Genomic DNA, 26,011 nt, shown 5'->3' on the forward strand with positions numbered 1-26,011 from the left:
GGGGCGGGGCGCGGCCGTGGCGGTGATGGCGGCGGCGCCGCCGTGCTGCGCGGTGCGGGTGCGGGGCGCGGGCGGCGGCGATGGCGATGGCGGCGGGGGCAGCGGGCTGGTGCTCAGCCGCCGCCCCGGGCTGGTGCTCTGCCACGCCGCCGTCTTCGCCCCGTTCCTGCGCGCCGGCCCCGCCGCCTGGGCGCGGCCCTCCGCGCTGCCGCCCTCCGCGCTGCGGCCGTGCCCGCGGCTCAGCGTGGTGCTGCGCGGCGAGGCCGGCGGGCTGCGGGAGCTCGGGGCGCGGCTGCTGGCGCTGGTGCCGTGCGCGCCGTTCCGGCGGGCGCTGGAGCGCGGGCTCGGGCGGGCGGAGCGCTGGCGGTTCGGGGCCGAGGAGGAGGCGGCGGGCACGGACCCGCGGGCGCTGCCCTGGTTCGCCTGGCTGCGGGTGCCCGGGCTGGACGCGGCCGAGGGCGGCTGGGCGGCGCGGGCCAGCGCCGGCTGCCTGCGCAAGGGGCAGGCGCTGCTGGCCTGCGGGTCCCCGTTCGGAGACCTGTGTCCCGAGCTCTTCCTCAACACGTTGAGCCGCGGCGTGGTCAGCAACCTGGCGGGCGAGGAGAACGCGCTGGTGCTCACCGATGCCCGCTGCCTGCCCGGCACCGAGGGCGGCGCCGCCTTCGTGCCCTCGCCCGCCGGGCCCCGCGCCGTGGCCGTGATCGCCGCCTCGCTGTGCTGGAAGGGCGCCGAGTGGGTCGGGCTCACGCTGCTCTGCTCCCTCGCCGCCATCCTGCGCTGCAGCGCCGCTGTCCTGGGCGAGGCCGGGGTCGCGGTGCCGCCCGTGCCCGCCTGGGTGGCGGCGGTGCCGGCGAGCGGCGGGCGGGACCCGCTGGGCTGGACGGCGCTGGTGGAGTGCGGGGCCACCTGGGGCTCCGGGGTGCTGCTGGCACCGAGGCTGCTCCTCACCTGCCGGCACGTGGTGGAGGCCAGAGCCCCGCTCCGTGTGACACCGGCGGCCGGCGCCGGGCAGTGAGTGCGGCTGTGCCCCCCCAAACCTCAACCCCCCGACCCTGCGTGTCCCCCGCCCTGACATCCCGTTAACCGTGTCCTTAGGGATGCCGCCGCCGTGCTCTGGGGCCGTGTGGTGTTCGCCACCGAGGAGTCGTCCCCCTTCGACGTGGCCGTGGTGGAGCTGGAGGAGAGCGTGCCAGGCTTTGTCCCGCCGTGCCTGGCCAGCACCTTCCTCCCAGGTACGCCCGGGGGCACACGGGGTGTTCCATCGGGGCTGCCTCGCCCCCGTGTCCCCACCTGCTGCCTCTCCCGTGCCAGGGGAAGAGGTGACCATGCTGGGCTTCGGGGCGCTGGGGCGGGCGTGCGGCCCCTCGGTGACCGCGGGGATCCTGTCGGCCGTGCTGGCGGTGGCCGGGCGCCCCGTCATGCTGCAAACCACCTGCGCCGTGCACGGCGGCTCCAGCGGCGGCCCCCTGGTGTCCTCCGGCAGCGGGAGCCTCATGGGTGAGCCAGGGCTGTCCCCGTGGGTGTCCCATGGGTGGGTGTCCCCCGGCCGGGCCCACTGACGCGGCTGTGGCTCCTTCCCCGCCAGGCATCGTGGCCAGCAACACGCGGGACACGGGTGCGGGGGCCACCTACCCGCACCTCAACTTCTGCATCCCCATCACGGTCCTGCAGCCGCTCGTGGCGCGATACCGCCGCACCCGCGACCCCGCCGCCTTCGCGGGGCTCAACCGGGCGGGTGACGGGGTGAGAGCGGCTTGGCAGCTCCAGCAGCGGCCAGGACCCCCCAGCAAGCTCTGAGCCCCTTCCCGGGGACCTGTGGCAGGGGCCGAGGTGCCGGGGGTGGCGCTGCCATCCCCTGTTCAGCCCCGGCGCTGCGGGGCCCAGGCGCCTGCGCTGCACGGAGCCGGTGGGGCGCGGGCACCCCGGGGCAGGGGATATGGCACAGTGCCTTGCACAGCTGCTGACAGCCCCAAATGGGGAGGTTTGGGGTCTGTACGATTGTTTTATTTTCTCCCCGGGGCCATAAATGCTGTGAGTTGAGGTCCTGGTGTCCCGTGTGCTCAGTGGCTGCTGCGGGTGGTGGAGGCCCTGGCCACGGCCTGGGGTGGGTTCTGGGGGCAGGTTGGTCCTGTGAGGGATCCTCTGGGTCAGGGGCAGGATTGGGTTGGGGTCTTGTTGGGGGCTGGGGTAAAGCATGGGGGAGGGGGGGCAGTTCTGAGCCATTCCATGGCTCTGGAGCCCGTGGAAAGGGAAGGTGTGGGGTCATGGAGAGGGTCGGGAGCTGGGGAGGGGCCATGTCCCTGGGCAGGGAGGCCATTCCAGCTTATGGCAGCAGAGTGCAGGAGCCAAACCCGGGCACTGACAGGGGCACCCCCACCCCAACCCGCTCCCAGCCCGCTCACGGGGGGCACGGCCCCGCAGCACCCCCTCCCCAGGACGGGACAGGGCAGGAACGGGCGGGCCAGCGTTTGACACAGCACGGGGTATTTATTTCACAGCCGCTACACAACGCCGGGGCCGGGGCAGCCACGCAAGCACAACATGAGGGGGGATGCGGGGAGGAAGGGGGGGCAGCTTATCTATAAGGGGGTTTGTTGGGGTTTTTTTTGTTTTTTCCTTTTTTTTTTTCCCACTTTTATTAGCGCCATTTGCCCAGTTGAAGACCACGCAGCAGCACACTAGGCCTACAAGGCTCTACCCAAAAAAAAAAAAAAAAAAAAAGCTCAAATTCGCATAAGAGCGGCCCCCCCCCGCCCCGCGAGCGCCCCGTGTCCCCGTCCCACGCGGGACCGGAGGGGGAGCACCCACCCCATGCCACACCGGCAGCGGGGGCGTCACGGGGACCCCCGGCTGGGGGGCTGCCTCCCGGCCGTGCCGCCCACCGGGCTCTCCTGCTCCTCTACCAGATGTAGCCGCCGTCGTCGCCCTCGCCTGCTTCGCCCTCCTCTTCCTCGCCTTCCTCGCCCGCCTCCTCCGGCTCCTTCTCCTCCTCGTCCTCCCAGCCCACGCTGCTGCCGAAGTCTCCCGAAAACCCCGTCGCTTCATCTGCAGGGGCGAGGGGCAGAGGCTCGGGGGGGCCCCGCGCTGCAGCCCCGTGCCCCGGGGGCTCCCCCGCCGCTCTCACCGCAGTCGGGGCTGCCGTGCCCGCGGGTGCCCGTCAGCTCGGCCCCGTGCTGATCCACGCACCAGCACTCGCCGCCGCCCGGCTCGCACTGCGCCCGCCGGTAGTAGCCATCCTCATCGCAGCTGGGGATGAAGGTGCCTGCAGGGAAGCCACGGCCCCCCACCCCCCCGAACACGTGCAGTGCCAAACGCCCAGGCAGGGCCCCATCCTCATCCTCATCCCGGCCCGGCTGCGCGGGCACTGCTGGGGAAAGGGCCCTGGGCTGCCCCACTCACCCAGCTTTTTTTTGGTCGCTTCTTGGATCTGGATCTTCTCCAGCTCCCTCAGACAGGGCGGCTCTGCAGCAAGGCCACATGCTGCTCTTAGGGCGGGCAACCCCTCACCCCACACAGTGTGTGCCCCCAAACCCACAGCATTCGTCCCTGTGGTGTGCATCCCCCAGAACTCCACATTCCCCCATGGAGTGCAATCCCCCAGACCCCACATTGTGCATTACCCATGGTGTGCATCCCCATGGTGTGCACCCACCCTGGCCCATGGAGTACATCCCCCAGCCCCACAGTGTGCATCCCCCAACTCCACAGTGTGTATCCCCCACAGAATACATCCCCCAGCTCCACAGTGTCCCCCTGGCCCATGGAATACATCCCCCAGCTCCACAGTGTGCATCCCCCATGGATAACATCCCCCAGCTCCACAGTGTGTGTCCCTCCAGCCCATACTGTGCATCCCTCATGGTGCACATCCCCCTTCACCCAAGCTGTGCTTCCCCATGACCCACAGCATGCATCCCTGCATGGTTTCCAGCCCCCCAAACCCTGTGGTGTACCTCTCCCCCTAAAGCAAACATCCCAAACCCACAGCAAGGATTGCCCATTACCCCACCACATACATCCCCCCATGGCGCACCTCCCACCCCTTGGATCCCCCACAGCCCCATGAGGCACAACCCCAATCCCGCAGCAGGGATTCCCCATTCCATGGCATGCATCCCCCAGGACACAGATCCCCCAGCCCCACACGGTGCCTCCCCCTGACCCCTGGTGTCCATCCCCGGCCCCCGTGTCCCCGTGTCCTGACGCACTTTCCCTCCAGAAGCAGAAGCACCACTCGGGGGCGGACACGCGGCCGTCCTTGGAGGTGTCGCAGGAGTTGAAGAAGGCGCGGATGCACACCTCGTACTTGTCCAGGTTGATGGCGGCCAGCTCGGCCGCCTCCAGGAACAGGTCCCCGCTGGTGTCCAGCCGGGCGAACATCCACCCCACCGCCTCCTTGCAGGCGGCCGCCACGCTCCTCTCCAGCGCTGCGGGGCAGGACGGAGCCCGTGGCTGCCCGGTCCCGATGGGGACAGCAGCCCCCGCGCCCTCCCCGTGTGGCAGGGACCGGTACCGGAGCTGGGGCTGGCGGGGAGCCCCGCGGTGCCGTTCTGCTTGGCGTTCTCCCGCAGCAGCTGGAACCAGTCGCGCAGGCGGTCGCCCAGGTCGGCCAGGTCCTGCCCGGTGCACAGTTCTGGGGGCGCAGCGGGGCAGCGTCAGGCCGGGCCCGGCTCGGGACGCTCCCCCGGCGCCCCGCACCGCGCTCACCTTGTTTGGCGTCGCCGGCGGGGCTGTGCGGGGTCGGGCAGGGGCACTGCCCCTCGCAGCGCACCGTCAGCTGCTTGCTGGCCAGGCACGCCTGCTGCTCCAGCTTGCACTGCGGGGCGGCACCGGGATATCGGCGGGGGGACACGGGGGGACCCGCGGCCCCGTCCCCGCCGCGCCGCCCCGTCCTTACCGCCGAACTGTACGTGTGGCCGTCGGAGCCGCAGACGGCGGCCAGCGGGGCGGCGTGGCAGGGCTTGCAGCCGCCGTGCGCCTTGGGGCCCAGCGGCTTGATCCTGCAGGGGGAGAGGCGCTGAGCGCCCGCCTGGGCCCCCTTCCCCCGCCCGGCCCGGCCCCGCTCCTCCCTACCTGTGCTCCAGCTTCTTGCGGCTGATGCACATGGCGCGCTGGTAGCCCTGCGCCACGCACACCTTGTGCCGGCTGCACTTCACCTTCTGGCACGGGTCCTTGGTGGTGTCCAGGGCTGCGGGCACAGAGGCGCTGGGGCGAGGGGCGCCCGGCAGCGCCGGCACAAAGCGCCGCCGACCGCAGCCCGGCTCCAGCCGCTGCTCCCGGCTCGCAGCGAGCCCGGCACCGCTCCGAGCCGAAGGGAAAGCCCGGGGGGTGCAAGCAGAGAGTGCGACCCCCCCTTGCCGCCACACTGACTGGCACGGAGCCCGCAGTGCTCCATCCCAAACCCATCCCAGCGGTACCTTCATCCCCGGGCTGGTTGTCCTCCCAGCTCTTGATGTAGTCATCCTGCGAATCGGGGAGAGCCCGCATGAGTGCGGGTGGCGGGGACGGTGACACCGGGCCGGGCGTGCCATGCCCCGGCTCGGGGTCACCGCCACACACCCCAGGGCACCCCCGCGGGGCAGGGACGGGGAGCAGGGACCCCAGGAGCGGGTGCCATCCCCTCGAGGCTCACCTCCACCTCCTGGCGGCACGGCAGCGACACGGCCCAGCCGGCACCGACAAAAGAAAAAGAGAGAAAGAGAAAGAGAGTGCCCACCGTCAGCTCTGGGGCACCCAGAGCGCTGCTCCCGGCCCCAACCCACAGTGACAGGCACCCTGTGCCAGCGGGGCACCCCGACTTTCCAAAGCTCTCGCCACCAGCCCTGGGTATCACTGGCACCGACACCAACGTGCTCCCCATCTCTGGCTCTAGACCTGTAATCCTGGAGAGCCGCCACACAGGATAACGCCTTCCCCCATCAGCCAGCTGGGAGAGTCAGGGAATGGGGATGGAAATGGCATCGGGCGGAGGAAGGGAGCCCTTGGGAGCCCAGTGAGGAGCTCGGGGGATCCCCATGGCGCTGCCACAATGGTGAGCCCAGGAGGAGGGGGCCGAGGTGGATGTCGCAGCCTGGGGAGGCAGAGCTGCTCCCCCAGGACCCGAGAGCATCCCGGGGGTGCGGGGACAGCAGGGATCGACCCCTCCGCAGCAGCACCGCCCGCCCCACGGGCCGAGCTCTGCGCCAAGGCAGGAGCATCCCCGCCGCCTGGGGAGGGCGGGCGGGCACTGGGGGGGCAGCGGGGAGCGGCGGCACGGGAGGCAGCTCCGGAGGGGATGTGTCGCTCCAGCGCGGCGGTGTTTGCACCGCAATCGATAGCCGCGCTCCCGTGCCGTGATTGGTAACGCTGCGGCGCCCGGCAGCTCCCTGCGGCCCCGGCCTCCTCCCCTGCATCCGCCCGCCGGCGCTGCTCAGCAGAAAACCCCACAAATCCATGGATTTGCTTATTAATCCAAGCTAACCGCCAGGAGGGCTGCAGCCCCGCGGCACGGCAGCCGAGCCCGGCAGGGAGGGCCCCACGTGTGCTGGGGATGGCATCGGGCACCCCCCCGAACCCCGGGATGCTCAGCGCCAGGGGGGCACGTCCACAAGGCTCCCTCCCCTCGGGCACCGCAGCCAGCGAGGTGCCCGGGGCTGGCATTGCCAGCGGGGGTGTTGTGGGCAGGGCTCTCCAGGGGAGGAATTTACACCTTGGCACGCTCACCCGTGCTCTGCCCCCCAAATGGTTTATTTCGGGGGTGGTGCCCCCTGCCCTGCGGTGGGCACATGTCCCTTGCTGCCATCCATCCATCCATCCATCCATCCATCCATCCATCCATCCATCCATCCATCCATCCATCCATCCATCCATCCCCTCCTGGCTGCCAAGGTGAACCCGGGTGTGCATCTGAACAAAGACCACGGGGGCTGGCTCGGGCTGTGCCCCCTCCCCGCTCAGCTGCTGCAGGTGCCCTGGGGCTCCCCACGATGGGGCTGCAGCACCGTGTCCCCCACCCGGAGGACAAGAACAGGTGTAAAACGAGCCCAGGAAAAACCCCGACTGCTCCATAATATTAAATACTGCAGCTGAATGCCATCGAGGCTGCTCGCAAGGGCTGTGGAGCAGCGAGGGGTGACAGGATCCCGAGCCCGCTGTGCCAGGTGTGCCAGCGCTCCTCCAGCACTGCCTGCATCCCCATCTTCCCCCCCATCCCCAGGGGTCACCACCGCCGAGGCAGCGCCGGCCCGGCTGCGGCACCGCGCGGGCTCCGGAGGCACCGGGAGGGCTCGGGGAGCGCAGTCCCGGGGGATGCCCGTGCCCTGCGCTCCCACCGAGGGCTCCGGGCCACGGGCGGGCGGGCCCCGCCTGCACCCCCGTGTGGGGCACGGGCAGAGGGTGCGGGGCACAGACGGCACCCCCGGTCACCCGAGAGGGTCGCTTTGGCATCAAGCCCTGGCCACGCAGCTTTGGCGTCGGGCAGGGAGGCGGCGGCGCTGCCGGAGCCGGTGAGCATCCCCCGGGTACCGGGGCCGCGGAGCATCCCCGGGCACCGGGGCCGGCAGCCGCCCACGGCCGCGGCGGGATGCGGGCACCGCCGTGGGGCCGAGGCCGGGGAGGGTCGCGCTGCGGCAGCCGCAGCGGCGGGCGGGGAGCGCGGGGAGCGCGGGGAGGCGGGGAGGCGGGGAGGGGGCTCCCGGTGCCCGGCAGCGCGTCCCGTCCCCCCCGCCCCGCCGCCGGCGCGGACTCACGTCTCGGAAGCGGTTCCAGTGCTTGATCCTGCCGCCGTACTGGGAGATGGACGAGAGCCACTGCTCGTCCTCCATGAAATTGCCGGGGCTCTCCCCCGCCGCGGCGGGCCCGGGGCCGGTGGCGGGGCCGGCGGCGGGCCCGGGGCCGGCGGCGGCGGCGGGCAGGAGCAGGGCCAGCAGGGCCAGCAGGGCGCGGCGCCCGCCGCAGCCCCGCATGCTGCCGCAGCGCCGGGGGGAGCGGGCGCGGTGCGGAGCGGTGCGGTGCGCACGGGGAGGCGCCGCCGGCGAGTGCGGCCGCGGGGCGGCACCGGGCGGCACCGGCGGGAGGGCCGGGGCGGGGCCTCCGCCGCGCCCGCCGCACCTGCGCGCCGACACCGGGGCGGGGGAGCCGCCGGCACGGCTCGGCACGGCTCGGCACGGCTCGGCACCGGGCCCCTTCCGTCACCGTCCTGCACCCTCGTCCTTGACCTGTCCCCGTCCCGCGTCCCCCATCGTGCGCCCCGCATCTCCTGCCACACCCTCATCCTGAAGTTCTCGTCCTGCACTACCGGTCCCCACCGCGTCCCCATCCTCCATCCCTGACACACCCCCTCCCGCATCCTCTATCCTGCATTCCTGGTCCTTATCCCGGCTCCATTCCACACCCCCATCCTGCACCCCTCATCCCTGGTCCTTACCCCAGTCCCCATCCTGCATCCCCATCACATCTCCATTCTGCATCCCCCATCCGGCATCCCTGGTCCCTACCCAGTCTCCATCCCACATCCGATGTTCTGCATCCCTTGGTCCCTGCCATGTTCTCATCCTTCACCCAGCAGCCCTGGTCCCTGCCAGGTCCCCATCACACATCCCCCATCCTGCATCCCCTGCCACATCCCCATGCAGCACCAGTCATCCCACATCTCTCACTCTTACCATGGATCCATCACACATCCCCCATTCCTTCCACATCCCCACCTGCACACCCCATCCTGCATTCCCAGTCCCATTCCCACCCCCATTCCACAGCCCCCTGTCCCTGGCATCTCCCATCCTCCAACCCCTCTCCCTGCAATGCCCACACTGTGGTTCCCATTCCTTGGCCATCCCACCACAGCATTTTAGGGCCCCAGGGAAGATTCCTCCCTGTCCCAAGGTTTTGCTTCTGGATTTTCCCCTCTTCTCAGCAGGGGGAAATCTGGGTAGGCAACAAGTGACAACTCACCCCAGCTGCAGCTCCTTCACAGCTTCAGCTGGGGATGCCACAGCACACATCCAGCTTCTCTTCTCCCTGCCAGGATGCTCAGGACGGGAAGGAAAACTGCCAGCAAACCCCAGTGATGTCAGGCAAAAGATCAGAATCCTTAATTCTGCCTGGGGAAGGAGGTGTGAAATGAATTTTGCTGTGCCAGGCTAGAGCAGCGGGATAAGCTGCTTACCAGCGAAATTCAACCAACTTCCCAAAGAATTGTCACTAAAACATGTTTACACAAGTGGGAAGGGGAGGAGCATGCTCCAATTGTCAAAAACCCGTGTTTGCCTCAACTTCTCATTGAGAGCTGTTAAAAACTCATCAGGCAGAAGCTTCCCAAGGTGCACCTCCCCTTTCCTGGTGGCTGCGTGAGCAGCTCCCTGGTCTGTTCCAGAGAGATTTGCCAAGTACCTCTTCAGGTTGGCGGAAAGATGACAGCAACTGGTGTTAAGTGCTCTCAGCACCTCCCTGTGAGTGCGTGCTGTGCTCTGCTCCCCGAGGGAACCGCTTGCAAGGCGGCTTTTGGAGAGCACAGAGGCGTTCTGGCGCCAAGGAAAGGGACACAAACAGCCCAGCGGCTCTGGCTGGGGACAAGCAAGGGCACCCAGCAAAAGCACAGATGATTTGATTGCCTGACAGGCAGGCTTGAAAGCAGACAGGCAGTTTGGTGAGGGAAACATAAACAGCAATACATTTGGAAGGAAAAAGCAAAGGAATCCCAGTTCCTGAATGACTCCCACTGCTGTTTGTGCATGGCCAAACAGCCAGCTCACTCTGGAGGGAGGAAAAGGGGTGAAGGTCTCTTAGAAATGATCACTAGGACATGTGGGTGCTGCTGGAGCACCCCTATCCCTGGCTGAGACACTCTCCACCTCTACTACAGCATGATTCCAGACCCATGGAAGCAACTAGGAATGGGCAGCAGCACCTGTTGTGTTACAAAACACCCAAGCACCAGCACCTTCCATTTTCCAAAGCGTTCATCCTAGGGCAAGTTGAAATCCTGTGTCGCTATTTTTACCAAATGTGGAGATTTACAGGAAAAAAACAACTTTGTCTTGAGATCTCTGAAGGATTCACAATGGAATCAAAGAGCTTGGTGCTGCTTTTAATGGAGAAACCACCTACAAGGCATATGTTTTTTGACACGCTCCGAAACGGTCACTGGAAAGAGCTCTAACCGTCAGTGCTTTCTTATTATCATAGTTATGTGCTGTGCTGGAAGTTTAATTACAGAAACTATCAATGCAACAGGAGATAAACACTTTGCTTTTGAAGGGAATTAATTTATTTGGAGATCCACATCACACAGGCACGCTGCTGGAGATCCAAGCAATGCCTGACCTCAATATCGTTAAATCGTGCTCCGGCGAAGCTCTCCTGGATTTTAAATACTTATTTTAAGAACAAACTTCCCTCTTCTAAAAAAAACCCCCACATTTAAACACCAGTGATGCCCCAAAAGCCCCAGTTCTAGTTGTTTCCTTAGAAAACCAGCAATCCACAGACATCAAAGAGGAAACTTTGTCATGTTTGGGGAAAGGAAGAGGAAGGCAGCCTCAAAGAAGAGAGCAGTGGGAAAAGCTGCAGGGAAATGCCACGGTTCCCATGCTTTGGAGGAGTCACAAGGCATCCCAGCTTGGAGTTCCCAGGTTTCCATCGAAGATTCAAGTCCTATAAAACCTTTCACTGAGGGATCATGCCCACAGCAGACCCACCATGGCCGCCTCAAGAGAAGCACAGCTGCCCAGATGTGGCGTAGTAGCCAGAGGTGTCCGAGGAGAACCTCTGGGAGAGACGCACCGAGTCCAGCTGCACCTCCCCGAAGTGGAAGTTCTCAAAGAGCTGAAAGGAAGAAGAAAAAAAAAAACACTTGAAGGGCACCAGAGGGATGGAGCCTGCAGCTGGCCCACGGCTCTCTCGCAGGAGCTGGCCCTGTCAAAAGCCTCTCCTCACAGATTGGCTTTGCCTTTATATCAAAGTGTTCTTTAGGTTATTTTTCCCACTAAAGACAGCACTTGAACTCTTTTTATCTACAGCAGCAGCTGCTGAAACCTGCCCTGTTTTGCTGCCTGTGTCACTGAGGGAGCATGGGGAGGCACCACTGCTCTGGAGGCACCACCCAGGGTGGCTCTCGAGGTCACAGGCTCTGCAGCAGCAAGGTTTGAGGCCAGCAGGTTTGCACCAATCCAGGCCACAGGATGCAGGACTTAACAGCCACAGCTCAGTCCTAATTCAAAGTAGCAGGCTGGAGGCACAGGGCTCCTCATCCCAGCACTGACCCCGCTTTGTTCAACAAATCCGTCTTTGTTCCGCAAAGACTTGAGTGCAAATTAAGGAAAGCAAGCCAGCTCGGAGCCCGGGGGGTGTGGCCCTGCCCATTAATCCAACCCACCGAGCAGACCAAGGAAAATGACATCAGAATTCCTTACAAGAAGTTACTGCTGGAAAAGCATCGTCGCATCCAAGCACAAAGTGCTCCTCCCGTTCCATTAAGCAGCAGGAAATTGCTCTACCTGGGAACATCAGCTGTGCCTCAGGAAAAGCTTCTCGGTGGAGATGCTAATTTGGAAAGCTCTGTTTAACAGGGGAGCTGTGAGTCACTGAGAACCTGAGCAGTGGCTTCTCCCCACCTTGGAGATCTCCAGAATGTCCATTCCATCTGTCTCCTATTCAGTTTTCTATCTGTCCCTGCAGGCGTGGGCTTGAGACAGTCCCCCAGCCCTTGCTGCCCTTTACAGAAGGCAAGAAGGAAAGCCAACACATTAATCCTCCTGGAGCCAATGGTGCATCAATTCCTCCATAGAGGGACTGACTGAAATCCCAAATAACTACTTAGCATCTGAAAGGCTGCACTTCACCTCCTCCAAAGAGGCATTTGGCTCTGCCTGGCACTGATTTGGGCACAACTGCTCTTTTGTTGTTTGTCCCAAGAGTATTCTGTACCCTTTTTTCCAGAGGAGACCAGCTAGTTTTCTTTCAGGACAATTCCTGGGTTTGCTGTCACTCCACAAAGGAGAAGAGCCATAGGGAAAGTGATTCCCTGCCCATCTGGGGGCAGAGCAAGAGACCCCAGGGCAGTGTGGTGGCCTCAAGGGACACTGTGAGTGGTCAGTGCCCTAAAGAAGAGCAGCCTGCAGAAAGAAGCTGTGCTAAGGAAGCATCTCAAACCAGGAGAGGAGGAAAAGAGAGGAAGAGAAATTATGACAGCCACACAAACTCCATTTCACACAATTAAAGATTTATACAAGAAAGATTAATTATGTTCCCAAAAGCCTGCGCCGTTCATGTTGGAGGACTTAGGATAAAATGTCTCATTAATAAGAGATGGCAGTAAAAAGGGGTTGGTCACCTTTCTCTTTGTTTTGGCTGACCTCAGAAGGGAGGATGGTGCTCTTTGGGGCTGCCTGCAATGCTCTGTGCCCATTCACCCTAAACCTTCACACCTGTCCCTGTCGCAGTGGCTGCTCACACTGTCACTCCTTCCCACCACAGAGCCCTCTCCACCCAGCAAAAACAGAAATTTCCTCTCTCTGGACTCCTGACAGAGGGAGTGGCAGGTGTGCTGGGAAACAAGGAGTACTTAGGCTTGAGAAGAGCCCCCTCCAGTGCCTAAAGGGGCTCCAAGGGAGCTGACAGGGACCTTGGACAAGGGCATTGAGTCATGGGACAAAGAGGAACGGCTTCCCACTGCCTGAGCATGATTCAGATACTGGGAAGAAATTCCTCCCTGTGAGTGGGCAGGCCCTGGCACAGGGTGCCCAGAGAAGCTGTGGCTGCCCCTGGATCCCTGGAAGTGTGCAAGGCCAGGTTAGCAAGGCCTTGCAGCACTCTGATCTAAGGTGTCCCTGCCCATGGCAATGGAACAAGGTGGGCTTTAAGGTCCCTTCCAACACAAACCATTCCAGGATTCCATGAAGAAAACAAATTAAATGCTGGCATGTGCCAGACCCATCAGCAGTGCTAGAAGTCACACCTTTCCACAAAATAACAAAGGAAGAGTTTTGTTTATGCTGTTGCTGCACACCACAACCTGTTTTTCTCACTAAACACATGTACTTCAAAGCAAAACTAAGTTAATGAGACAAACCCTCCCCAAGCCCCTCTTGCCTCACACAGCCTCAGGCATGTCACAGCAGAAGGATGACTGGGAAGCCCCAGAAGACACTGCCCAGGTCAAGGGCCCTCCATTTGTACACTGCTAAAAGTGCAGCAAAGCCATTGTAGCAAAGCACTTTGTATTCCCTTGGCTTTTTTAAGATTCACCACCTCCCGTGTGTTCGAGCAGCTGTGTGTTTCCCAGGGAGGAACGCTGCTAGAACTATTGATTTTTGGTAATGTGGCTGTACTTTCTGAGAGTAAACATGCTACAAGATTTAGAGGACAACCACAGACACTTTTTTCTGCTCTTGTTTCAGGCTGGCTTCTCACTGATGCTCCTTGTGCTCCCTGAGGCTTCCCATGACAGAAACCACCGGACTCCAGGCACGGAGATCACAGCACAGCTGAGACCTGCCCCAGGCAGTGAGGAGAGAGGCCCCTCAAACGTCATCCTCAACACCTCTGGAACACCAGGAATCCTCCAACACCTCTGGAACACCAGGAAGTGGCTTCCCATCACAAAAGCATCCTGCACTCGGGTCCCTGGGGACTCGGGAAAAGATTGCAGAGAGCCAAGGCTCTGCTTTTGACTTTCACTTCTATTTATCTTGAGGAGAAGCCAAGCAGAGCCAAGAAAGATATTTATAACTCCCCCCTCTCCCCAGCCACCAGGGAAACACTCTGGTTTTGGAGGAGCCCTGGAGCAGAGCTGATGAAATGCCTCCTGGGAAAGCATCTCAGCTTTTTCATTCTGCACCAGGGAAGGAGGTACCTGGAGGTTGTTGCCCTTCAGAAGCAACCACTGATAACTCCCTCTCCCATCCTTCCCTCTGGCTGCCAAGGGCCCACCTTTCCCTGGAAAGGCTGCAGGGAGCACGAGGAGATGTGGATCAGGAGCAGCCAGGAGGGAGGCAGGGGAGGAGAAATGCAATCACCCGCAGAGCCGTGTCATTTGATTGGAGTGGGACGTGAGGCTCAGCAAAAGCATAGTAATTCTATAAATCCAAACATGCCAAAGGATTTATGTCCTCGATGCCCAAGGAATAAATAAGAGGATGGAGGCTGGGATTTTTTTTTTTAAGTATTATAAATGAGAATGAACCTGATGGAGGTAAAGGTCAGCTTACAGAATCAACACCACACATGCAGTGCAAGCTACTAACTCCCATCAAGGGAATAGCACTTAGAGGACTAAGTGCCCTCCATCTCCCTGCTGCCTTCCCAAATTGAATTAGAATGGAATAAGGAAAGAGCACTGTTAACTTTTAACCCCAGACCCGGCACCTCCAAGCTAGCTCCAGGGATGTGCCCTGCCTTTCAAGCCACAGCCAGAGGTGTGGGCAATGCTCAGACAGGATGCCTGCATCTCCCATGGGGACAGAGCAGGTGCCTGGAGGGTGGCAGCAGCAGCATCCCAGGATCTGTGGGGGATGGCACAGACTACAGCCACACTGCCCTCCCCAAAAGCCATGAGCTCCCAAGAGAAGGACAGAACTGGATGATGGATAACCCATATTTCACAGGTCAGCCTGCAAACTACTGTAGGTCCAAGTGGTCCTCTCTCTCCCTCTCCCCTCCTGGGGACTGGGTCCAAGGACACACCACTCAGGTCGTGATGAAAGGCAGGCAGCCCTGTGGAAGCTCCCAGAAAGCAGGTTTTCCTCCACTTCTCCCCCCAAAGTCGTTTATCCTGAGCCAGGAAAAGCCAGCAGCACCACTGTCATTTCTGACACCACATTTTCTCCCTAAAGACAATTCCGTTCACATGCTGGAAACCCTTCTTCCTCTGAGGTCTGTTCCCCTCCATTACCCACAAATTACCCAGCAGACCTCCCTTGGGATGAGACAACCATTTTCGGAAGGAAGACAAGAGGCTGAAGACTTGTTTTGGGAGAGAGAGAGAATCACACATCAAACCGCTCTCTCCTTGCAAACCTGAGCCAAAACTGCTTGTACAAACTTCAACCCCTAAACCACAACAACTTCCTTATCAAAGGCAGAGCAACAGATCAAACCCAGGATGCCTCTCTGCCACATTTTCTTCCCCTTTTCAAGCCTGTGAAGTAAGTTTTGCTGAGGCAAGGAGGAGGATGCCTCCTCAATGAAGAAGTTAAAACAGGCGCCTCAATGATGTCGCGTTCCCAAGCGCGGGTGTTTGTCAAGCTGTCCTCCTCGGGGGGCTCACTTCCCACAGACATCCCTCCCTCCTGGAATGAGCCAGCACCTCTGTGCTCCAGCCTGCCAGCAACAGCAATAAATCACAGCCAATCCACAGCAGGACAGCAGCGATGTGTTTCGGCTCTGGTTGTGAAGAGCGGAGGTGCCAACGCAAACTGGGGTTTTTAAATCACCTGTCACGGGCTCAACAAGCATGAGAAATGTGAATGGATCCGGCTGGAGGAGCGCGGGGAGGTGGGAGGACAAAGCAAGTCCAGGGAAGGGAAGAGAAGGGAAGGGAGTCAGAGGTGTTTAAAACTTCCTTCACGTAATCTGTGGCTCACATTCACGCCGCCTTGGCCTGGATTTTGCTACTACCATCAGGATTATTGATCAGTTTTTAAAGCCTTACGTCGTTTACAGTAGGCAGCCAAAAAAAGACCCACCCTGAATTAATGAAAAAGTCCAAGCAGCTCTGCTGAGAGCCTTGGAAATGCCGAGGGAGCAACAACTCACTGCGATGCCTGGCAATTAAAAATTCCCACTCACAAGCAGGGATACCTCGGGATAAAATGGATGTACACACACACACACACACACACACATCTCTCCCTGGACTGCAGGCAGTTCTGCTGTGAACTCCAGCCCAGGAAGCAGTGCCTGAGGGCTGGGCTATTACAGATCAACAGCACAAAACTGTCCCCGGTGACTCAGCACTGTAATGTCATTAGCCTGTGACAATCCACCTCACAAACCCCACTGCCCTCGGCAGGGAGCTGAGGGAGGGTCCTGTTTTCCATGTCTGGAATGAATACAGAAATCAGCAGCTTCAGAGAGGCTGGGAGGAAGAGGTTCATAGCTCCAGGAGCTATGGATGTGGATGATCTCACCATCATTCCTGCTGCGTGGTCCACGCTGAGGATAGGACACCAGCAATCCCTCCTCTGCTGCTTCTCCTGGGTGGAAGATGTTTATCCACCCCAGGATCCCACCCAGGAAGGGTGTGAACAGCCTGAGCACCACTGGGCTGTGCCTCCATGGTAGAGCACGTGCAGGAGGACCACGCTGACAGATAGCCCAGTGCATGGACAGCTCCAACGAGATTAAAGGGAGGCTTTGGAGGAGCTGGAGCCTTTAGAGCTTCAGCTGCTCTGCACAGAGTGACAACAGCACAGCCCCAGTGTGTACCCATGGGCAGCAGTGGTAAATGAGGGCACAGGCTTGGAGAGCCAGGAGCTCTCTGTTGGAAATCAGCATGTTATGGTGCTGCTATCCCCTCTGGGGAAGGGGAGGAACAAACCAAATGCCAGGCACCCACTGACAAGCACGGAGAAAAATTAAACAGCGTTTCTGAAGAGGTGCCTCAAGACAGAGCAACAAAACTTGTCTGTCTGCAGAATTTCTGCACTCTCCCCTGGAAGTCTTTCCACCTGCTAAGGGATGATATATTTGAATTGAAGTTTGTGTACGATGTCCACAGCTTGGGATGGAAAGCCCTGGAGAAGAGCAGAGAACAATCACCCTTCCAAATCATCTGGCCAAAGCACAAGGGCAGATCCCATGCCAGACACAGCAGGAAGGGGCTGACTCCACCAGGCAAAAAGGACTGATGGAGGAAATGGCAAAAACATGGAAAGATTAAAAATCTTAAAAAATTAAATCCTGAAATGTGAATGTAACACTCAGAAACACTGAGGGACTCTAAGAGAGTCCAGTGAATTCCAGCAAGCTCTGTCCATCCGAGTTCCTCTGATTAACCTCCTGTGCTGCACAAAGCACAGCCTCCAATTTGCTTTTGGGATCCCACCTACTTGTTTAATGCACCTCAGTCCTGCAGCCTCCCACACAGGCCTGCCAGGACCTCTCCACAAGGCTGTTATCTGTTATCTCCACACCTGTCACAGCTCCCAGGCTGCAGTATGTGCTGGCAGAGCTCCTTCTTCCTCATCCCAAAAAATTCACCAAACCCCATCCCAGCTATGACCCAAACTCCCCCAAACTATGACAGACAAACCCCAAACCAAAGCCCCTGGTGGCTCCCAGAAGATGAGACACAACCAGGCAAACTGTCAAAACCTGGGCAGTTTGTCAAATGAGTAGATTATTTTTCCTTCTGTTTTTGACTTTCAAAATTTTCTGCAACAATTTGGTGCCAAAAAAGGAAATACCTGATTCCTGTGTTATTCACCCTGGACAGCACTCCACCAATGATTATCTGTCAGATGTTTAATTGTGCTTGGAAGCTTGCCAGCAATAATGCATGGGAAGCACAGGGAAAGCAGGCAGAGAGGCAGCTCTTCCCAGCATTCCCAACCTCCTCCCCAAATCAGCAACTGCTTCCCTTTCCATGGCTTTTTAAAGGAAGGCTGGCTGGCCATCCAACACTTCCCAAGGCTGTCCAGGTGTTACAGCCCTGGAGAATGTTGTGCAGAGTCACAAGGGTGGAAGAGGGGTGGGAAGGACAGAGAGGGCAGTTGTCACCTGGGCTGTCCCCAGCAGCACCAGCACAAGGCTGCAGATTGGTTTGTTCTGCAAGTGTGCAGCTGGCTCTGGAGTGTCTCTCCATCCCCAATATAGCACCCAGTGCTTCCACAAGGAACAGCCCTTCCCCACTCCTTTTCTTCCAGCCTCTGGCAAGATTTAAAAGGCAGCAGCAGAGACCTTTTCACCTCATCTCCCTCAGGAAGAATAAAGCAGGCAGACTTCAGGAGGGAGAAAATCTTGTGTCATAGGAGTCCCAGTGGCCTCTCTCTTGGGAGATACCCATCAGGGCTATCTCCTCTGTGACACAGGAAAATCCCTTACAATTACATCCCTGGTGCAGTCCCTTGGAAACAACATAACCATCTCCCTCTGGCAAAGTGCTGCCAACATAAAAAGCAGCAGCAAGTGCATGGAGAAAGATCCAAGGCACATGATGGGAGGTTTCTTTTTTGTATTTTTGTTTCCTGAGCCAAAGCAAATGCCACATAAACACCAAGAAGCTCTTGGTACGTTCCCAGATGCCATCTCATGGGTGCTCTGCACACATTCCATGGAGGAATCATGAAGGGACAAACTGAAGAAAGGACCAGTGAAGGTCATCAGCTCCACCATCCTCTCCTTCTCCAAGGCACGAGGAGCTCGGTGGTGGCAGATCCTGGATTGACACCTCTGCTCCCTCAAAACAATCAGGACCCCCTTTTCCCAGCTCCTCTAGAGCAGTGCTTCCTTATCCTCCCCTTTACAAAGACTTTCCTGATCCCTTGCTGCAGTTTAAGCCCATTATTTATCACTTTATCATCCATTACTGGCAAAAGCATTTCTAAGCTTCAAGAGTTTTTCCTACATGCTGCTCTCCTTCCCTTTATTATCCTTGAAACAACTCTTTCAGTCCCAGCTTGTAGATATTTTCTACCCCTCCAAGGATCTTACTGTTGTCCCCTGGGCTCCTTGCACCCATCCATGGTACCCAAAACTGGACAAATCCTTCAGCTAAGCATAGTCAGAGGTTCACTTTAAGGACATCTGCCTTTTTTTTTAATTTCCAAGGGCTGACTCAGTCTGGAGCAGCCCCCCATAAGCCAAACCCCGGCCTGTTGGGCTGGTATTGAGGAACTTCTCCATCCCACACCGGTGCCACAGCTCCCTCCTGGACCTGTCCTTGTTTGCAGCTGCCTGTTTGTTTCTGCCTGATTTCCCAACACTGTTTGGAGCTCTGTTCCCTCCTGCTCACGTGTGCAACTTCCCTGCCTCTCCCCAGCTGGGTTTCACCTGCAGAGCTCAGAGTGCATTTCATGCTGCCCTCAACACCCTCCTGACCTCCACGGGTGGGATGAGCGTGAGGTTTCCAGCTCTGTGAATATGGAAGCAGCTGATCCTTCTGTGACTGCTGCCATGTGAAACCTCAGCTCAGCTCTTGATAAAACTGGAGCAAAGCCACCCCAGCTGCCAGAGGGTGATGCAGCAGTGGGGAGGGTGACATTCAGCAATAGTCTAAATTAATGTGTCAGGCTGGATTTCTTTCAAACAGAACTGTTCAGGGCTGGGTGCAGGCCTTTGTTCAGCTGAGATCCCCTCCCTCCAGGATGCCCCCCTCCCCACAAGCCAAACCTAGTGGTGCTCCTGCCACTTCCACACTGCAAAACCTTTGCTTTAGCTCACAGTTTTGGGTCTGTTCCCCCCATCACAAATCCATGAAAATTCATGTGCTTCAGGAAATCAAACCCCAGTTGCTATGGTGAAAGGCATTCTGCAAACTAAGAAACAAATACAAGTGGGACATTTGGAGGTTACCAGATTTTTGCACGTCTTTCAGACAAGAATAAAAACCCTTTCAGCAAATTAAAGGCTCTGATAAGATCCCAGACCTACACCTCCAACGTGAAGGATTTTTAGTACAACTTAAGGAAATTAATAATCAAACAGTGCATTTCTCCACAGGAGCCTCATCCCCATGGCTCCTATTACAGCAAATGCAGCAACAGTTTCTGAGAGCTGGGCTCTGCCTTTGCTGCAGGGATGGCAGAAGGCCGGGGAGGGACACGGAGCTGCCGTCACTGTGACCTCTCACTACGCCCACCGAGCACCAGAGGAGGAGCTAGCTATAGAGCCAGGAAATTAATTCAGACAGACACAGAAAATTATCCAGCAGAAGGGTCATGGCACCTTAGGGATGAACTGTCTACTTTTGCTAATCAGTGGGTTGAGGTTTTTTGCATTTAATGTGCTGGGTCCTTGCCTTCTATTAAGGCACTGCTGTAATTCAACCCCTGCCAGCTCCACAGAGAAAAATTGTCCTCTTAAGATCAAAGAGGTGACGCTGTCCTGGCTGGTTGGTGGCACAGCAGGGAGCTCAGGGGAGTGAGGAGGGGGATGCTCACTGGGTGGGAGGCAGTGGAGAACCTCCAAAGGGCTCAGCTGCTGGCCTGGGTGGGAGCGCAGAGGTGCAGGGGAAAGAGCATTCAGAGCTCTTTTCTCCCCAAACCATCCTCCAGCTCTCACAGATCCTGCTAAAATTAGTCAGAGGGGTGTAGAGCACCTCTGAGAGGAAAAAAAAAAAGGCTTTTCCTTTTCTTGGTAAGGTCACCAAAGAGATCTCTGTCATGCAAAGGCAGCACAAACCTTCTGCACTGCGCTGTGGCTCAGCCTTCCCCCAGAACCTCCAACACTGCCTCCAAGGCCTGAACACTCCAACAAAGATATCTTCCCTCCTTTGTCTGCTCTGATTTTTCAAATGCCACTTCAGATTCCTGTTTCATCAAATGCAAATAACATGAATATGGCTTTTTCTCCCCCTGAAGAATATAATTCACAGGAAAGCATTTTCACAGCAACCCCAATTTAATCTCCTTTTTTTTTTCCCCGTGATTATACAAACTGATCTCCAGTCTCATCTGCTCAACTGTCACATCCTCCCAGCCCACTGTTGCTCTAATTGCACACTGCTGAGCCCCCTCGATTGTTCCAGTACCTCTGGGTAATGGCAGGAATTCTCCCCTCTGCAAAGTGCCAGCACAGCCTTTCATTTCTGCTTTTGATTCTTCTCTAAAAACGAGGTGAGGAAAGCACTGCCTTATTTCTGAGATCCTGATGTTGCACCACAATCTCTTACTCAGTCTCCCCTCACCTCAGTGGATTCTTTGTTTGGTATTTTTAACTCTAAACTTTCCAAGCAGCCACCTCCTGTTAGGTATTTGTTCCAGCTGTCAGTCCTACTTTGGATCTACATCTTTACCACCTTGCTGAGGATAACAAGATGTTCTTACCCTTTCTGAACACCAGGCAGTCTTGTCCCCACCTAATGCCAGTTCTTTGGCTCTTTGATTCACCTCAGCTTAGAAATAGATCAGGAAAAGACTCAGCCTCCTTAAATCCACAAACAAAATTTACACAAAAGGCCTGGGTTCCAACTGCTGCAGAACACAAGACACACTCCTCATCTGCAAGTGGAGCTGGCTCTGCACACGTTCATTTGTTTAGAGCTTGGTGGGCTTGGGGTATTTTTGAGGGGTCAGGGGTTTATTCAGGCCAAGGTTTTTCTTTTCCATTGCACCTCTCTCTGTGGCATTGCATCAATGTTTTAAACTGAACTGCTGCATGCCCCAGCCACCACACTGCTCTTACCCCGCAGGACAGACAGGCTGGCAGGGAACACCACTGGCTCTCCAGAGTATCAGACAGTAAATGCACTTTCCCCTGCTCCCAGTGGAAGCAGGTACAGTGCCAGAACTCAATACACTGATGCAGGCCTCAAAAGAGAAGGAGCCTCATCAAATGATGCCTTATCTGACCTAGAAGCCCTCCCTAGGCACTCTTGCAGCCCTGCTGCTGGACTAGGGCACAGAAGCATGTGTCACCACCTTGGCTGATCCCATTCCCAGTCTTCCATCCCAGCTTAAAGTCTCCCCTAATGCCCTAAAGACATAAGATGTGCAGCTTTCTGCTGCTGTACCTCAGTAGCTGTTCCCTCAATATTTAATCTTGTAAGCTGTTAATGCACGGATCTGTGCTAAGCAGCAGAGTTCAGCTTTTTCTGCACTCAGAATTTGCTTCCTTCTTGTCCGAGCATGGCAAAGGCCATTCATTTACTTCTCAGACCTCAACTCAAGCCAAAATTCATTCCATTTTGACCCAGTGAGAGTCCAGGTGGTTTTCTTCCTTTCCCTTAAACGTGCCACAGAAATTTTTGGCCAGCCGGCCTTTCTGCGTTTCTTTTCCTTTTCATTTATTCACTGCAGCCTTAGTTGGATTTTTTCCCCTCTAAACAAAAACAAATAAAAGCCCGGAGGCAGCGCAGCCTCGTCTCTCCGGAGATGCCAGCAGCTGCCCTGGGTGCCTTGGTGCCAGCTGCAGCACAGGGACATGGCAGGGCTCTGCCAACCCAGCATCTCCCCCAGGCCTGAGCTGCTGGGGCCTTCCAGCAGGAATTGCTGCCTCCTCCCTCTGCTCTCCTGACTCTTTCCTGCCTCCTCCCTCCGCTCTCCTGACCAGAGAACGCTTTCAGTGCACGGCTGGGATGTTCAAAGCCAGCCTAGAGGGAATACGTATGGCTCCATGTCCATGAAGCATCTCCAGCTTTATGGCATGCCCAAAGCTCTGTTGGACACAAATCTCACACAGCCCCTTGGGCTCTCAGCCCCACCTATGCCAGGAAACCTTTTTCAGGGATATTCTTCAAGACAGAAGTAATTTAAACTCCCAAACGCAAGTCATCCTACAGGATCTATTTTCTGAGCAGTGTGGGAAGGTACCGGCCTGCACAACCATTTATTAGCACAAATAGGAGTGTATGTTTAACTCCGTGGAATGGGTAGAACAAAGGATTATTAAATAAAATTCTGATTAGTTCAGCTGAAAGCAAAATACCAGCTGGAGCCTGGTGTAGCACAGGCATGTTATCAGCAAACATGTGCTGCCAGCGCATCTGCACACACACACAGACACAGACACACAGACACACAGCCCAGCTCTGACCATGGAACAGCAGAGCCACAGCACTCCCATCCTGCTCTGTGCCCGACAGCTCCAGCCCTGCCCTGAGCCTTTGGCCCTACAGGGCTGCACAATGGCAGTGAGAGTGATGAAACCTGAGTTTTCCCACTTCCCCTCCTACCAGCAGCCATGCTTTGTTAGCGTTCCAAGTGGGAACACAGCCACTCAGCAGAGCTACCACAGAGTCCCACTGCCTGGAATCACATGCAGGGCACATGGCCCTCCCTCCCACCAGCCTGCCTAAGTGCAGCCATATTCATTAACAGCTCTTCTTTAGATCCTGGTGCAAAAGTTAATGAAGCCACTTTGTGAGAGGGCAGCCTCCCCAGCAGAAGATAAATAATGGATATAAAAGCAGGCTGGGAGGGAGCTGGCGCATCCCTGCAAGGTCATGCTGGAATGCATCAGTGCCTCACCGAGGCTGGGCTGCTCCGGTAAGGAGCCTGCAGCTATTTATGACTCATGTAATTAATTAATGCCAACGGGCCTTCTGCTGCAGGCACGTGGGAGACCAAAGGGAAATACGAAGCGGGCAGGTTAGGAAATGTAGTGGAGGTGGGAGAGAAGGATGACATTTCTTGTGGCAAGACATGCTTTGAAGTAATTACCAGCAGTCCAAACAGCCAGCAGCTCTTTTGGCTACGTCAGAACAAAATCAATTAGGAGCTTTAAAAATGCATCGGGCTCTTATTCCCGAGAGCATCAAGAATAAGAAGTAGCCTCGGAAGGAGAGCGGCAGCATTTCCAAGCACCGTGCACCCTATGACCCTTCCCCAGATCCTCAGACCCCACAAACGGTGTGACCAGCAGAGGGAGCATCGTTAATACCGTCCCAGCCACACACGCTTTGGTATGAGAGCACGGAGGAAGACCCACAGTTTGATTTTATGTGTCTCTAAAGCCTGAGGACAAGTTCAACAGAAGCAGGAGAAAGAAGTGAAGGTGAATGTGGAAAAAGGGGAGTCCTGCAGGCACTCAGGGCTCCTGACACAAATCTCCCCCTTCCAGAGCTGCCTCTCCCAACACTGGGAGCTATCCAAAACTGCAGGTCACATCAAGAAAGGGACCAGGGCTGTGGCTTCCCTGCTCCAGCTTGCAACACTGCAGTCTCACACTGCACACTCAACACGTGGTGACGCTGAGTCATGACACCACGCTCGCACAGACCGTTTGAGGACAATGAGAGCTTAACCTAATTTTGTCCCTTTGTTTGTCCTCTGCACACAGATCAATCAGTTCCACTCCCTGCCTTCACATCCCCCTGCATCCAGTGCCTGATACATTATTAACACTGTAAATACAAATAAAGCTCACTCTTCCCCTCCTCTGGGAGGGCTCTAAAGTCCTTCTGGGTTGTCCAGCTCCCACCCAGCCTGCATCCTCTCTCAAGTATCTTCATTGCCAGAATATCTTCTTACCCTTCCCAAATGTACCCATGCATTGTCCTCGCTCCCTCTTATCAGAGCTGCCTGCAACAAATCCTCTCACACAATGAGGATTGCAGATTTGCTTACAAGCTGGTGCTGTTTTCCATTTCTGCTCCTCTGTGCATCTCTTTTCTCTCTGGACACTTGCAGGGGTCAAGTAGCACAGCATCAGTCTGCCACAGCCACCTGGATGAGCAGCAGAGGCTGCCTGCAGCCCCAACCCTGGCTGGCAAAGCCTGGGAGTCTGCAGTGTGCTCCCCTTTGAGCCTTTCCCAACCTCCACAGTCTGAGGGATTGTGTTTTCTAACCTCTGATCACTGCCAAAGCCCTCGGATCCTGGTGGGACTCCCTACCACTACCCAGCATCTTTCTGGAGCAAATCAATAGCAGAGATTAAAACCCAAAAAGGAAAGAGTAAGTGAAATGAGAGTGGGGTTTAGTTTCATAAATATATATGAGTAGAACAAGAGCAACGAAGTGCTTCTTTCTGGTGGGCTGAGAATCAACTCGAGCCTGAGTCTCCAGGGTAAAACAGGAGCGAAGTAAACGACAACATGAACACCCACTTAGCATTCGTGCCTCATATCCCTGCTCTGAGCCTCAGCAGCTCCAGGAATGCTCCTGTTAAACACTCCAATGCTCCCAGTCACCAGTGATCTGGACCGGTTATTTTCTAAACAGATTCCCCCCTTCCCCCCCACCCCTCCCAAGCCCCAGGAGATCCCATAAGCCCAAGACAAAAGCAGTTTAGAAGAGGTGTTTCGACCTCTTCTGGCTATACAATATCCATGGCTGGCTCCATTTCCCTAATTGTTTCATACTGACCTTGAGGATATTCTGGCCATTAAATGACTCCCGCTCCTTGAAAGATGATTTACCAGGCATTGTGTTGTTTCGTTCTTCAGCTGTAGAGAGAAAAGCCACCAGCAGAATGAGCTTCAGATGGGAGAACTCTGTGTGCTGTACTTCACCCCCCACTCTGTCCCTCCCCAGAGTCAGCTGCCAGCTAATAAACCATCTTTGCCCAGTTCTCAGTGCAAATAAAAACCATTTCCACTTGGATTTTAGGAGGAAAAGGGCTGGAGCTGGTGCCCCTATGGGGATCACCTCTGTTATTACCTGGAGGAAAGGCCCCAAATCACAGCTCCTGCCATGGTGACTCTGTAGGGCTGACTGCTCAGAGTAACACACCTGCTTCTCCCTGGCTCGTTTTCATCCCTCATCCTGCCATGGCAGGGTGTGAGACAGCACTTGCATGGCCTGGAACAGCCCCAGATCCCAGGCTGAGCGTGCCAGCACAGCGCCGGGCAGGATGGGGACAGCCCTGACACAAACCTGTGCTGCCTGCACCCTGTGTGTGCTGTGGATGCTTCTGTGGGGTGGGCACACAGCCACACACACACAGAGACATTCAGAACAGCAACCCAGGCCTACAGCAGCTGCCAAAAGCCTACATGTGAGATCCATTTCCCCAGAGCAAGGCTGGGTTTTTATATAATCCCCAAGTACATGATCTGTGCCTTCCACAGCACCTCTGCCTCCCTCAGTGAATATATTCAGTATTTCTTTTTCATCTCCATCATTAACTGTGAAGTCCCCCTCACATCCAGCTTGCTGTTCAGATCCTGTATGGAATACAAAGAGACTCCTATGGCTGCCTGAGCAATGCTCTCTCCCCATTGTGTCTGAATGCCTCTCGTGCCTCATGGGGCTGTGCAGAACACAGCCTGAGGATGCCAGACCAGCTGCCCATGTGCAGGGCCACAGCAGCACTCTGGGGTCACATTTCCAGGGCTCTCAAACTGAGCCCTATCTTTACAGGGTTTCTACACCCTGGGTGTGCTTGTTTGAGTTCAGCAGCAGTCAGAGCCAAAACCTGCCCAGAAGACAATGGC

At 57.3% G+C, this 26,011-nt stretch overlaps 3 protein-coding genes across 9 annotated transcripts in view; 1 reads left to right on the forward strand and 2 right to left on the reverse strand.

Annotated features, from left to right (window-relative positions):
- The first annotated feature begins 25 nt into the window (after positions 1-25).
- TYSND1 (trypsin like peroxisomal matrix peptidase 1) lies at positions 26-2,040 on the forward strand. The gene is made up of 4 exons (XM_058029317.1): positions 26-1,011; positions 1,096-1,232; positions 1,312-1,497; positions 1,586-2,040. Exons 1-4 carry the CDS (start codon positions 26-28, stop codon positions 1,795-1,797), a joined length of 1,521 nt encoding a protein of 506 aa, XP_057885300.1. The 3' UTR covers positions 1,798-2,040.
- Positions 2,041-2,597: 557 nt separating this feature from the next.
- Positions 2,598-7,943, reverse strand: SPOCK2 (SPARC (osteonectin), cwcv and kazal like domains proteoglycan 2). 4 transcript variants are annotated; one of them, XR_009114704.1, is made up of 11 exons: positions 5,633-5,985; positions 5,418-5,463; positions 5,074-5,188; positions 4,898-5,000; positions 4,708-4,816; positions 4,514-4,633; positions 4,209-4,427; positions 3,400-3,462; positions 3,125-3,262; positions 2,809-3,045; positions 2,598-2,694 (listed from the first exon to the last, which is right to left on the reverse strand). XR_009114704.1 is itself a non-coding variant. In XM_058028595.1 (11 exons), coding segments are annotated over exons 1-11 (1,284 nt in total). In that variant the 5' UTR covers positions 5,861-5,985; the 3' UTR covers positions 2,598-2,693. The 4 variants fall into 4 exon arrangements, 3 of the variants coding, with proteins under 3 accessions (XP_057884578.1, XP_057884577.1, XP_057884579.1); XM_058028595.1 differs by having other exon boundaries at positions 2,904-3,045; XM_058028594.1 differs by having other exon boundaries at positions 2,883-3,045.
- A 2,280-nt stretch (positions 7,944-10,223) lies between these two features.
- Positions 10,224-26,011, reverse strand: part of ASCC1 (activating signal cointegrator 1 complex subunit 1) — a 34,471-nt gene continuing 18,683 nt past the window's right edge. For all 4 annotated transcript variants that reach the window (XM_058028597.1, XM_058028598.1, XM_058028600.1 and 1 more), the window contains exons 9-10: positions 24,942-25,021; positions 10,224-10,803 (exon numbers count right to left, since the gene is read on the reverse strand). In XM_058028597.1, the coding sequence (XP_057884580.1) occupies positions 10,687-10,803; positions 24,942-25,021 (197 nt within the window). In that variant the 3' untranslated portion in view covers positions 10,224-10,686. The remainder of the gene's footprint in view (positions 10,804-24,941; positions 25,022-26,011) is intronic.

Source organism: Melospiza georgiana, chromosome 8 (assembly GCF_028018845.1).
Source record: "Melospiza georgiana isolate bMelGeo1 chromosome 8, bMelGeo1.pri, whole genome shotgun sequence".
NCBI lineage: Eukaryota > Metazoa > Chordata > Aves > Passeriformes > Passerellidae > Melospiza > Melospiza georgiana.